Consider the following 14113-nt stretch of genomic DNA (forward strand, 5'->3'; position numbering starts at 1 on the left):
ACGTTTAAAAAAACTGTTTTTGCCACCTGTTTGATAATGATTTAAAATATGACCTATGAATACCTTGGTTGAATATTCTGTTCAGTTTTGAGTTTTATGAACATTGGTATAAACGTACCCCATTTCTGGAAAGATTACATCTGGTCTAACAATATTGACGAGAATAACTTGCTTGTGTAGGGGTTTGATGTGCATACATCGAATGAAGGTTGTTCACCGTGATCTGAAAAGCGCAAATTGTCTGGTGAATAAGCATTGGACTGTGAAAATATGTGATTTTGGGCTTTCAAGATTAATGACAGAGTCTCCTATGAGAGATTCTTCCTCGGCTGGAACTCCGGAATGGATGGCTCCTGAGCTCATTCGAAATGAACCATTCACAGAAAAATGTGATATCTTTAGCCTTGGGGTGATAATGTGGGAACTATGCACATTGAGCAGACCATGGGAAGGAATACCACCTGAGAGGGTATAATATTCAACACATTATATGTTCATCTTGCGTGATAGTTTCTATTTTTCTGTCATGTGCTTCCTTAAAGAATTTCCATTTTTCTCTGCTGGACTAGGTGGTCTATTCCGTTGCAAATGAGGCTTCCAGATTGGAAATACCAGAAGGCCCTCTAGGAAGGCTTATTTCAGGTCCCTGCAACTTTCCTTTGTTACGTGTTGATGGAAGAATTCAGAATCGTCTGCTTTAACTAATTTTTACGCGTTTTTTTGTCTGCAGATTGTTGGGCAGAATCCCATGAGCGGCCAAGTTGTGAGGAGATTCTTTCTCGTTTGGTGGACATCGAGTACTCCTTGTGTTGAAGCAATATCTTTTGTACATAGAAAACTTTGGGTAGAGTTTTTACATTGTATTATCGGCTGATGTTGTGGACTATTTGTGAATTTTGTTCGTTTTCGCAGAACGTGCGAAGTATGAATCCATAGTTTATCCCTGTGCTGCAACTGCATCTCGTTCTGGGCCAATGAGAAAGATGAGATCAATCCATCTCTCGTATTTTATTTACAATGAAATTCAAAACAACAGTGTCTGGGGAAGAATAGTTATTCCCGATCCCAATTGGATAATAATCCTGCAGTTTTATGAAGTTTATTTAAATATTTAGATTAAGTTGGTTCCATGTAGAATATCATAATAGAAATAAATTATCATATTTTTAAATTTTAAATTTATATTTAAATACTATTTTTATTCTTTGAGGTAATTATGTAATATTTATATTCATCTGTTGCTATCATTTTTCTCGAATGTATATAAACATAATTGTTTAACAAATATGGTTAAATGTAGACACCTGGTAATATTAGACAAGTATAAAAAACAAGAAAAAAATCCTGTAATGACCAAAATTGGGTTGGATAGATATATTAAAAAAGCAACTCGTAATAATTGCTTTAGATTTGAATTAAAAATAAAACCTAATATCCCTTAACTCCCTTGGTTATTGTGCTGAAGCTTCTTGAGAGTATCAATTTAGTCATGGTTTTGTTGCCTAATGCATGACCTCAGTGTCTCCTGTTGCTGGGGCAGTAGATGATTATCTACTCAGTTGTACGTCCCTTATATATATTAGATGTTTTTGAGAAAAAAATCATGAAATGATCAGTCAGTAGTATTCCATTTTTTTTATTCTAATAGTAGTAAAACAGAACTAACTACTGGAAATTACGCATGGAACAGGGATTTCAATACCATACCGAATGAGCAAAAGAAGACAAGCAATGTGTAAATGCTAAACATGCAGGGAAAACTGGAGCTAATGAACTGAATGGTATAGTCCAGCGCAGTAGAGTGAACTTCTGTGTGATTATGGGAGAATGTCTCCTACCATTGTCGGGATTTTCTGGAAGATGCTGAGAACAATACTCCATAGTGGATGATGTTGATGACGACCATGAATGGAAAGTTGCAGAACTGAGATAGTCACATTAAATAGAAAGGAATTTGATCTCCTCGTACCAAACCAGTTCTAGAGATGTGAAGATCTCCCCAGAGTTCCATCACGAGGTTATGAAGACCAATGAAGGAAGGGCAAACAGTGAGCCTCAGACAAGCCTAATTCTACCAGCAAGCACCTGGAGAGGACACTCGACTGTTGGACGGTGCTGCTGTCCGTACATTGATGGTCCACTTGTTCTAAGGACTACGAAATTTCAATTGCTCCAAAACCAAGACCAATCCACTTTCGATATACATTCAACAAGTTTAGAAAATTAATTTTTGAAATGTAAAAATATTTTAAAATCATTTCCAATATTTATTATTCAATATATATCAAGGGTGTGTTTGGATAAATATTTCATGAATATTTAAAAAAAATGAAAATAAAAATTTCTCTTCAAAATAAGTTAATTTGTAGAAATTTTTTCAACTAACTTTTTTAAAAGATCAATTTCAATTCACGCACAAGTTAATTTTAGTTTAGACAAAAAAAGAATATTTCATTTTTTATATTTTATTATTTATAAGTGTTTATGAATTCTTTAATCCAAAACAAACTTCAATGATACTTGGAATGAGGAATGATCAAGTTAATGAAGCTTTTAACTCAAGAATCATTTCTTATCTTTACTCTTTAATTTAATTTAAATCCGATTGTTTTAGTTTGTAACTAATTTTGACCATTACGTTAAAAATAATAATACTAATACTACTAATAATAAGTATGAGAAGTAACTCTCTTAAATTATTTATTTTAATAAGTAGATCTCTTTAATTCAATTGTAAAATTTCACATCATTAATTACAAACTTTATTCCAAAAATTAGTATTTGAAAAGAAAAATAGCTGCTAAGACAATCAAACCTGTTGTAGCTCCATCACCATGTTCACATGCCACTTCCCCAACATCATCCATAACCAATGGGGACCTCTTTTCACGGACCTTTGTCAAGGAATGGAAATAAAGAAATGAATTGCGTGTAGCACGGGGGAAGAGAGAATTATATAATGTAGTATGACTCTACTGTACTGGGCAGAACAAGAGAACGGTGAGAAAGAGGAGGGGACACGTCACGACCACTAACTTTGGTCTCTCTCTGCGTATCTACTGACAAAAGAGGGTTAATTGAGAGAAGAGGAAGATCCAGATAAAAGAAAAACAGGGGAAAGACACTATGGAGAAAGCAAAAGAAAGTAAAGAGTATGACGCAGGAGAATTAGAGAAAACTTCAACAGGTATGCCATGAGCTTGTCCGAAAGTAACATATGCTTGAGTTGTGTTTCATATTCATTAATGGTTGATTATATGCTATGCCATCTCCTTTGTCACATTTATCATTGATTTCTTCTGTCACCCATCAAATTCTGTTATGTATACCCTGTTCAATCATTCATTTCATGCTTTCACTCGTCGCTCTATTGCATTCACCATTAAACCCCAACCATAATTGCCCCCACAGGTTTATTAAGACAAGAAATACAAAAATCAATTCATTACATCGAACATCAGAGTAAAACATCCCTTTGTAACTCAACCCGTAACCTCAGAAAAAAAAAAAGCACAAAACAGAATCAACTCCCACCATCTTCATAAGATTTCACTCATAAACCATTTTCCCATTCATCTCCTTCATTAGATTTCACTCATCAGCCACCCTGTAGCACCTCCACGACCAACGTAGGACCACCGAGACTTCCTCTTCGAGCCATCATCATCCATCACGCTTCCATCTTTCACCATTTCTTTGTAAACCTGCAAGCCAAAGACAACTTCTTGCGTTGAAACTCAAGGTTCAAATAACCTCTCTGATAAAGCTTCATTCTGCTCCAGACCTCCGCCGTCATTCCCGCAACTGAAACAGTAGCAGACCACCGTGTCACCGGCTTGCTCGTTCCCCACCACTGCCATCTTCGTCGGAAATTACCAGTCATGGAGGACGCCGCCACCACTGCTCCATAGTCGCCATCTTCCTCTCGCCTCCCTCGTATTCTTTAATGTCCGCCCATCACTTCCTCATCGCGAGCTACACCGCAGCTGCCATGGAGGAAGGAGCCTCCCCACGCTGTGGCTGCCAAGTCTAGGAAGAAGGCAGGTTGGTCCCTTTGTTTCACTCAGAAGAGAGAAAACCCCTGAAAGAGAGTTTGGGCCTTTAGCCCGTTTTGGTTTCTAAAAAAATCTGAAAAAGGGTTAGGCCTTGGTCCATTTTCGTTTCTAAGTCACCCCTCTGGGACACCCCTACAATTCATGACAGAGGGTTACTCCCTACACCACTTCACATTGCTCCCTGCACCACCACATTTTTTTTAAATTTCAAAACTATCATTTATATTTTAAAATATCCTACACCCCCACCTCTTTTCTTAAACAGATGTCGACATCCGTTGAAGAAAAAACTCTTCAACGGATGTCGACATCTATTGAAGAAAAAATTCTTCAACGGATGTGCCACATACGAAATTCGTTGAATTTTTTCCTTTTTTAGTTTTTTATTTTATTGTATTTTAAATTAATATATAAATATTATTTAATTTTTTAAAAATTATTACTTAATTATTTATAAATTTATTTTAGGGTTAAATATGTTTTTAGTTCCTAAACTATTTGTCGTTTCTGGTTTTCGTCCCTCTTTCTTTTCGAAACGTTCGTTTCCAAATTTTTAAAACAGTGTTTAGTTTTCGAGGACTAAAACGAACGTTTCGAAAAGAATGAGGACCAAATTGTACCTTTGAAAGAGTGACGAAAACCAAAAACGACCAATAGTTTAGGGACTAAAAACATATTTAACCCTTTATTTTATTTTATTTAATAAAATAATTATTATTAATTTAATTTATATATTATTATTTAAATAATAATTAAAACACTTTTTAAAAGTTTATTAAAACGGATGCCACATCCGTTGAAGTTTGTTTTCTTTTCTTTTTAGATTTTAGTTTTTTAATTTATTTATTTTAAATTAATATATAAATATTATTTAATTTTTTAAAATTATTACTTAATTATTTATAAATTAATTTTATTTTATTTAATAAAATAATTATTATTAATTTAATTTATATATTATTATTTAAATAATAATTAAAATACATTTTAAAAGTTTATTAAAACGGATGTTTTAGTTTTTAGTTTTTTAATTTATTTATTTTAAATTAATATATATATATATATATATATATATATTATTTAATTTTTTTTAAAATTATTATTTAATTATTTATAAATTAATTTTATTTTATTTAATAAAATAATTTTTATTAATTTAGTATCCGCGTTAAAACAAAATTGTTGGACAATGAATGAATGGCCGAAAAGATGTCCCTACATGAATGGGTGATTATTTTCTAAGGACTCTTGAAACAAATTGACCATGATTAAAATAGCCCTATCAATTGCAACCAAACCTTTGAACACATTTTATACTTTTTACTTTTTATTATTATTTTTTATTTTTTAATTATGAAAAATTAATTCAATTATGAAAAATTACCCCTTCTTTTTTTTTTTTATGTGCTTAGATATTTGCTCTACATGATTACTCTTTGAAATAAAAATGAATGACGGAAAGTCATGGAAAATGGACACATTTAAGCAATTCCATCTCATGTGAATCAAATAAATGTTTCAAAATCAATGATAAATATCATTGTTTCATTTGTTGATCAAAGTATGATTTATTTTGTCTTAATTCCTCTTCTTCCTTTCATTTTTAAGAAGTGATCCCATGGGCTTGGTAACAAACAAAATGAAAGTAATTCAATATGAATTGAAACACAATATTTTTTATACTTTATTGTTTTTATTTTTTAATAACATGATACATGTGTGAAGAACAAAAGTTGAAACTAATCTTCCTTTTTGTGTCTTATGAAAGGTTGGGTACTTAAAGTTCTAAGGTCACATACATGTACTCATAAGGATGGTTCCTTAATACTTAAATATCAAGGTCACCAGAGCTATGGCTCCTTTCACCGCATCTCCATAACAGTAGAGTAATCAACTAGGTGTGAAAACACAAATGAAGAGAACAGACTCTGTCTAGAGTTCTCATGATAACCAAATAGGAAGTCCATCCCAGAGTGACACCGCTACACAACTCCTCTAATTCAAAGTTACACACTCAGACCCAAGTATAGGACCCCACTCATGATATGCATAATGTGCGTCGAAGGAGAAACCTAATGTTGTGCAATAAACTATAATAGAGTTCTTACATCATTGATACAATAAAACAGTTGATAGAAGGAGGAATAACAGTTTTCCTCATTATTATACAAACCCTCACTCAAATTTCAAACTAAATACAATTCACACTTAAAACAGAGACTAAAAATATAAGTCTCATTCTTATAACTAAGCTTCCGTTGATCCTCCATCTAATGCTTGCTCCACTGGCATATCACCAACTTCTGCTCCCATCCACCGGATGATCATCGCCAGACAAAATACATAACACAAAAGAACAACCACACAATAGACAAAGCAAGGGTGAGCTAATGCATCATAAAATGTTATAGTAATTTAAATTAATAACCAAATTTCCAACTTACAAGTTAAATTACTCAATAATACAATAAACATACCATAATCATCGTAAACTCACTTATCCAGATAATCGTATGAATATTGAAGTCTTAGCTAGTTCTACACTTACAGTGGTACTTTACTCAGCTACATCTTATCCTACTCTGTCCCCCAAACTGGATCTTCGGATATGGATGCACTTATTTGCTAGCTCAATTATTCTATCCCACTCTATTCCCCAAGCGGGAACTTCGGATATGAATACCACCACTGAAGCTACATCCTTCTTACTCTGTCCACCCCACTGTAGATCTTCGGTAAGGATTTCCCACTCTCCACCACATAGCTTTCTCTCTAAGTGAGATCAAGACTATTGAGAGCATAAGAATGAACCCCTAAATCGGAGTTCCTATATTCATATGTACGGTACTTGACACAAAATCAACAAGGAGTTCCTCCTTGGAACTCTATTCCACACTTTCCATTCATAAATACACATGTCAACATATTATCATCTTTAGTCATATCTCAAGAAAATAACTCTTACATACTCAGACATTTCACATCCTCACAGAAACATCACTTATTAACACATAACTCTTTATGGTCTATTAATTCGAACCCTTAAGTAGTTCAAACAACTTGGATACCCTCACCAATGGCTCCGGAAGGGTCAAAAACCCCCATAACGACCTAAAGAACGTCCAAAACGGACATCCAGAACTCCCAAAACGTCAAAAACATCAAAAACACTAAATTTGTCACGCATAACTCGCTCCAGCGAGTTGGCTCATTCGCTCAAGCGAATTTACCATTCCAAAATCACGAAAATTCACTTCCCGGGCTATATCGACTATTCTTTTCATCATACAGACTTTCTAGACGTCCAAAAACTCATCTCCTATCAACAACCCATATTTATCCAAATCTTATAAACATCTAAACTAAACATATAAATAAAAGGCAGCGGATAAATAGTACAATCCAAAATTTCCTATCAAAAACTTAGTCTCCTTTTAAATTCATAAACAGATTCAAAATCTTCGATCTATACGTATACCTTAAAAAAAACTTCCATCGATTCAAAATACTTAATACGAACAAGATCTCTTCAAAATTATCAAAACAGAAGCATATCCCAATTCCAAATCGTACATCAATTCAAAAGATACAACAGAAGCAGAATTTCATTCTAAAATCATAAAGAGAATCAAAATCTTAAACATATACCAAATTTAAGATCATACAGAAACAAAAAGACTCAAGGTTAGCTCCCCTTACGGTTTTCTCCTTAGCTAGCCTTTCGAAAACACTTTGCGAACGTTCCCCCGACTCAAATCACAGCTCTAAAGTCCCTTTGCTCCAAAACCTTCGTACTCTAGCCTCTGGTTCAACTTAGGAACCATTCCAGCAGACTTTCTAGACGTCCTTAAATAGCCAAAAATTGGCAAAAAAACGCGTTTAAACAGTAAAACGCGTTTAAACAGTCAAAAACGCGTCAAAAACGTGTTCACTCACTGGGACAACTTTGTCAGTCCTGTTGAACCCCTTCGTGAAGTCGGAATTACGTGTATGAGTACTCGAATCAAAGCTATTCGAGTCTACTTTCTAATGGAAGAAGAATCAACTCAAGATCTAATTTTAACAAAAAGTAATAATTAAAATACTAAACCATGTCAAAGTCGACAACATTGTATTTTGTACTATATCTTGAGTTGATTCTTCTTCCATTAGAAAGTAGAGTCGAATAGCTTCGATTCGAGTACTCATACGCGTAATTCTGACTTCAGGAAGGGGTTCAACAGGATTGACAAAGTTGTCCCAGGGAGTGAACACGTTTTTTACGCGTTTTTGACTGTTTAAACGCGTTTTACTGTTTAAACGCGTTTTTGGCCAAATTATGGCTATTTAAGGACGTCCCAGGCAGCAGGAATGGTTCCTAAGTTGAACCAGAGGCTAGAGTACGAAGGTTTTGGAGCAGAGGGACTTTAGAGCTGTGATTTGAGTCGGGGGAACGTTCGCAAAGTGTTTTCGAAAGGCTAGCTAAGGAGAAAACCGTAAGGGGAGCTAACCTTGACTCTTTTTGTTTCTGTATGATCTTAAATTTGGTATATGTTTAGGATTTTGATTCTCTTTATGATTTTAGAATGAAATTCTGCTTCTGTTGTATCTTTTGAATTGATGTATGGTTTGGAATTGGGATATGCTTCTGTTTTGATAATTTTGAAGAGATCTTGTTCATATTAAGTATTTTGAATCAGTGGAAGTTTTTTTTTAAGGTATACGTATAGATCGAAGATTTTGAATCTGTTTATGGATTTAAAAGGAGATAGGTTTTTGATAGGAAATTTTGGATTGTACTATTTATCTGCTGCCTTTTATTTATATGTTTAGTTTAGATGTTTATAAGATTTGGATAAATATGGGTTGTTGATAGGAGATGAGTTTTTGGACGTCTAGAAAGTTTGTATGATGAAAGGAATAGTCGGTATAGCCCGGGAAGTGAATTTTCGTGATTTTGGAATGGTAAATTCGCTTGAGCGAATGAGCCAACTTGCTGGAGCGAGTTATGCGTGACAAATTTAGTGTTTTTGATGTTTTTGACGTTTTGGGAGTTCTGGATGTCCGTTTTGGACGTTCTTTAGGTCGATATGGGGGTTTTTTGACGCTTCCGGAGCCATTGGTGAGGGTATCCAAGTTGTTTGAACTACTTAAGGGTTCGAATTAATAGACCATAAAGAGTTATGTGTTAATAAGTGATGTTTCTGTGAGGATGTGAAATGTCTGAGTATGTAAGAGTTATTTTCTTGAGATATGACTAGAGATGATAATACATTGACATGTGTATTTATGAATGGAAAGTGTGGAATAGAGTTCCAAGGAGGAACTCCTTGTTGATTTTGTGTCAAGTACCGTACGTATGAATATAGGAACTCCGATTTAGGGGTTCATTCTTATGCTCTCAATAGTCTTGATCTCACTTAGAGAGAAAGCTATGTGGTGGAGAGTGGGAAATCCTTATCTGAAGATCCAGTTTGGGAGATAGAGTAGGAAGGATGTAGCTTTAGTGGTTGTATTCATATCCGAAGATCCAGTTTGGGAGACAGAGTAGGATAGAATACTTGAGCTCGCAAGTAAGTGCATCCATATCCGAAGATCCAGTTTGGGGGCAGAGTAGGATAGAATACTTGAGCTAGCGAGTAAGTGCATCCATATCCGAAGATCCAGTTTGGGGGACAGAGTAGGAAGGATGTAGCTTCAGTGGTTGTATTCATATCCGAAGATCCAGTTTGGGGGACAGAGTAGGATATAATACTTGAGCTAGCGAATAAGTGCATCCATATCCGAAGATCCAGTTTGGGGGACAGAGTAGGAAGGATGTAGCTGAGTAAAGTACCACTGTAAGTGTAGAACTAGCTAAGAGTTCAATATTCATACGATTATCCGGATGAGTGAGTTTACGATGATTATGGTATGTTTATTGTATTATTGAGTAATTTAACTTATAAGTTGGAAATTTGGTTATTAATTTAAATTACTATAACATTTTATGATGCATTAGCTCACCCTTGCTTTGTTTATTGTGTGGTTGTTCTTTTGTGTTATGTATTTTGTCTGGCGATGATCATCCGGTGGATGGGAGCAGAAGTTGGTGATATGCCGGTCGAGCAAGCATTAGATGGAGGATGACGGAAGCTTAGTTATAAGAATGAGACTTATATTTTTAGTCTCTGTTTTAAGCGTGAATTGTATTTAGTTTGAAATTCGAGTGAGGGTTTGTATAATAATGAGGAAAACTGTTATTCCTCCTTCTATCAACTGTTCTATTGTATCAATGATGTAAGAACTCTATTATAGTTTAATGCTACAATAATTGGGGTGTTACATTAATGGTATCAGAGCAGTTCTTTCCCTAGGAATCCTATATGTTATGAAGATATCATGTTTTAGTTGTGTGATCTTAGTTGTGTCTTCCGATTATAGGGATTAATTTTTAGACTAATGGTTCCTCTCTTTGGACAGAACCATGGCATCCAGACCATCTTCTCCTCCTTCACCTGTACGGTCTGATGTTTCTAATCTGGTAAGAGTAATGGAATCATTTGTGGTGGCGATGCAGCAGCAGAATGCATCCTTGATGCAACAAAACACAATGGCATTACAACATTTCGAGGCTCAAGTTAGGCGTAGTTCAGTGAACTGTTACAATCCAGTATTTGAAATTTAGTAAATCGTACCTGCCTTTTGGACTTAACCTTCTATTTATAAGTTATCCCGCACTTAGCACATACCCAATAGAATAAAACCAAACTTACCTTTAGATTTGGTCAGTTACTCATAAACTGCTTACCAATATCTTTAGTCAGATATCCTTAATTAATATTCTTTAATCATTCACGTATTATTTTATTACCTACTAGATTATTGGCCCAACTATAATATAACTATGGCCCATCATAAATAACTTATGCGCTTGTCTCACTGCGACCTAATAACTTATGTGTCGGCCCATCATGAATAAGACCATTTTCTTGTACCAACCTTCGTTGACTGGAAGGATAGACTGAACGATTGTAAATTCCGACCGGTCGACCACTCCTTATACCATCATACATATGGCGCTTAAGTGGGGAGTTTTGATGGGATCAGGTGCATTAGTGCTGGTATAATAAAAAATCGAGCGGTGAAGGACATTCCCAACGGACTGTCACTGTCGTCCACTAGGAAGTTTCCAACAAACTCCTAGGTCGAAAACCGAGAGGTGAGCAACACCCTCCTCGTCCATTAGGAAGTTCCCAATGAACTCCTAGGTCGAAAACCGAGAGGCGAGTAATGTTCTAAATGAGCTACCACTCTAGTTCATTGAGGAAAGTTCTTCGTGAGTTCCTAAACATCAACTACATAGGTGAAAAGGTTACATGCGACCTCCTCTATCAATATAAGAGTTTCTAGCAAGTGTTGAAAGCACACTCAACATTACCCGATTGGTGATTATAAGTCAAACTCATTTTGTTTGTTATGATCATACCATCACTAATGCAACGTATCTCATCGTAACTTCGTAGTTAAGCGTCATATGTATGGTATAAGGAGTGGCCGACTGGTCAGAATTTACAACCGTTCGGTCTATCCTTCCAGTCAAGGAAGGTTGGTCAGAGCAAATGGTCTTATTCATGATGGGCCATAGTGAGACAGACGCATAAGTTATTGATGATGGTCCATAGTTATATTACAGTTGGGCAATAATCCAACAGGTAATAAAATAATACCATAATGATTAAAGGATATTAATTAAGGATATCCGACTAAAGATATTGATAAGCAGCTTATGAGTAACTGACCAAATCTAAAGGTAAGTTTGTTTTTATTCTATTGGATCCGTGCTAAGTACGGGATCACTTATAAATAGAAGGTTAAGTCCAAAAGGCAGGTATGCTTTACTAAATTCTAAATACTGGATTGTAACAATTCACTAAACTACACTTAACTTAAGCATCAGAGTGCCTTTTGTAGGTACCTCCCCCCGGTCAAGAGTGAAAGCAAGTGGAGTAGGGGATTGAAGCATTGGAAGACAAGAAGGCTACATCAGAAAGCTACGTCTCTCATCCCTACACATATCCATATAGAAACATTTTGGCGCTCACCTTGGGGCCGAGAGAGAAGTAGAAGAAACCCAATGGTGACCACGAGAAACATGGAGGAGCAACAAAGCACCAAAGAGCTAATAAGAGATATGCAAGCACAAATGCAGGCGTAGCTGCAAGCACAATTGTTGGAGATGCAACGGAAGCACGAGGAGGAGATTTCAACACTAAGGGCAGAACGTGCTACGACTAATCCCGAACAATTCGCTCAACATTCTGCGTCTACAGTCCAACGGGATCGTAACCGCGAGAACGACCTTGAGGCAAGCCGCAATCAACATCCATGCCACCACACCAACCTGAACGGTCGAGAAAGAAGGTAAGAAAATAGTGGGATAACGCATAACTCGACGGCTCTGCAAGTCGTTCGGCCTACCAGTTTCCTTCCTTTCACGACGACCATCATACAATGCCGGAAAAAACTCCTCTTGCATTAAATAAATATGATGGCTCAAGTGATCCAGATGATCAGCTTGATAACTCTTCATTTTTCCCTATTTTTGTATGTTAATACTCTTCTTTTGGGTTAGTTTAGCTTTTAATTTTCTAGAATTAAGGTAGATTATTATAAATAGGATAAAAAATATGTTTTTTGTAAAAATAGTGTTAATTTTCCCTTTTTAGTTAAATAAAATAGATTTTATAAATAATTAGGTATTTTCTCTTTTAGAAAAATATTCAGAAAATTTAAAATAAAATTTCATTTCTTTTAGGCTTTATTTTTCATTTTATTTTGCCAGTTTATTTTTTTTGTTATGTTTGCAGGTATTAATAAAGAAAGGGAACGGGTGCTAAATGAATTGAAGAGGGCCAAGCAGTAAGCTGAAATGTGTTAAGATTGATTGGGCTATAAGTGAAACGCTGTTTTGGGACTAAAAATTGAAGTTGTGCGTTTTAGAGTGCAGCGTAGGTGCTAATTTGAAGAATAGTATTCGGTTGGAAAGTGCATCATACTAGGCCGCTAGATTTGGGCCTTTGATTATTGAAACGGGGCGTAGAAGGCCAAAGCTAAAGATGGGTCTCTTGTTTTACTCTTCATTCGTGTAAAGATAGAATCATTTAGGGATTTCTCGCAATTTTCTCAACACTTAGAGTAAGGGTTCCTGAGCCAGCAAAAAGAAGAGGTAGAGAAGTGCTCCATGGCTCAATGTGGAAGATGATCAGAAGCGCTACGACCCAAAAAGGAAGTTGGCCCAGAAAGCGAATCGAACCGGAGAAGCTTGATCGGAGTAGAAGCTGGTTAAAGGCACGTGCAAAGCGATTGACACTTAGACAACAAAGTGGTTCAGAGTTTGTTGAAGACTTGAGAAGCTTCTAAGTTAGTTTAAGATTCTTCCCTATTTCCCTCTTTTCTTTTCTTTTCTTTTTCTGTTTTGGATTTTTTCATATAAAAAGGAAAGTTTTGTAATGAATAGTATGTGCATTGGGTGACAGACGATGTACTTACACTTAGGGTAGATATGGGTAGTGGGTAACATACGCTACTTTTTCCAAATTCTTGCCCTTAGTTTTAGACTTTATCAACTTTTCATAGAGGTAGAACTTTGTTTTTTTTTCACTGGAACTCGAAGATGATCACATTGGGTGACAGACTGTGCGATTTTCTTTGATTTCTGGTATCAATTGTATTCTCATTTCTAGTTTTCAATAAGAGTTTTTACGTTTCAGTCTTGATTCACTTTACATTCGATTGTCATTTGTCCTTATTGATTCCATTTATGTTTCTGTAATTGCACTATTATTGTTCCCACTCTTTTGATAATTGTTTTTGAGTTTGATGAGTTTTTCATATTATAGAATAAATGCTTTGATTCTGATTCAATTCTAAAATGTTTTCATTTCAATTTTTGTACCATTGTTGAGTAGATCTTAGGTATCTTTAATTTGAATGTGAATTTCCTTGTTTCCTTTTAATTCATTCTGTTATATGAAGGTCCAGATTCAATGCATTCAGATTTTATTTTCTATACCGTATATATAGGTAGTCTGCATTAT

General features: G+C 35.3%; 1 protein-coding gene and 1 long non-coding RNA gene across 2 annotated transcripts in view; both read left to right on the forward strand.

Annotated features, from left to right (window-relative positions):
• LOC124839195 (serine/threonine-protein kinase EDR1-like) overlaps positions 1–1214 on the forward strand; it is a 28270-nt gene extending 27056 nt beyond the window's left edge. Inside the window, exons 15-17 of the mRNA XM_088093005.1 lie at positions 181–469; positions 570–642; positions 731–1214. Coding sequence (XP_087949131.1) covers positions 181–469; positions 570–642; positions 731–813 — 445 coding nt within the window. The 3' untranslated portion in view covers positions 814–1214. The remainder of the gene's footprint in view (positions 1–180; positions 470–569; positions 643–730) is intronic.
• Positions 1215–2807: 1593 nt separating this feature from the next.
• On the forward strand, positions 2808–10411 carry LOC148196706 (uncharacterized). The gene is made up of 2 exons (XR_015780333.1): positions 2808–3187; positions 10120–10411. It is a non-coding gene; the product is annotated as an uncharacterized LOC148196706 (long non-coding RNA).
• Positions 10412–14113: the final 3702 nt, after the last annotated feature.

Source organism: Vigna umbellata, chromosome 6 (genome assembly GCF_029865625.1).
Source record: "Vigna umbellata cultivar VRB3 chromosome 6, Vumbellata_1.0, whole genome shotgun sequence".
Classification (NCBI taxonomy): Eukaryota; Viridiplantae; Streptophyta; class Magnoliopsida; order Fabales; family Fabaceae; genus Vigna; species Vigna umbellata.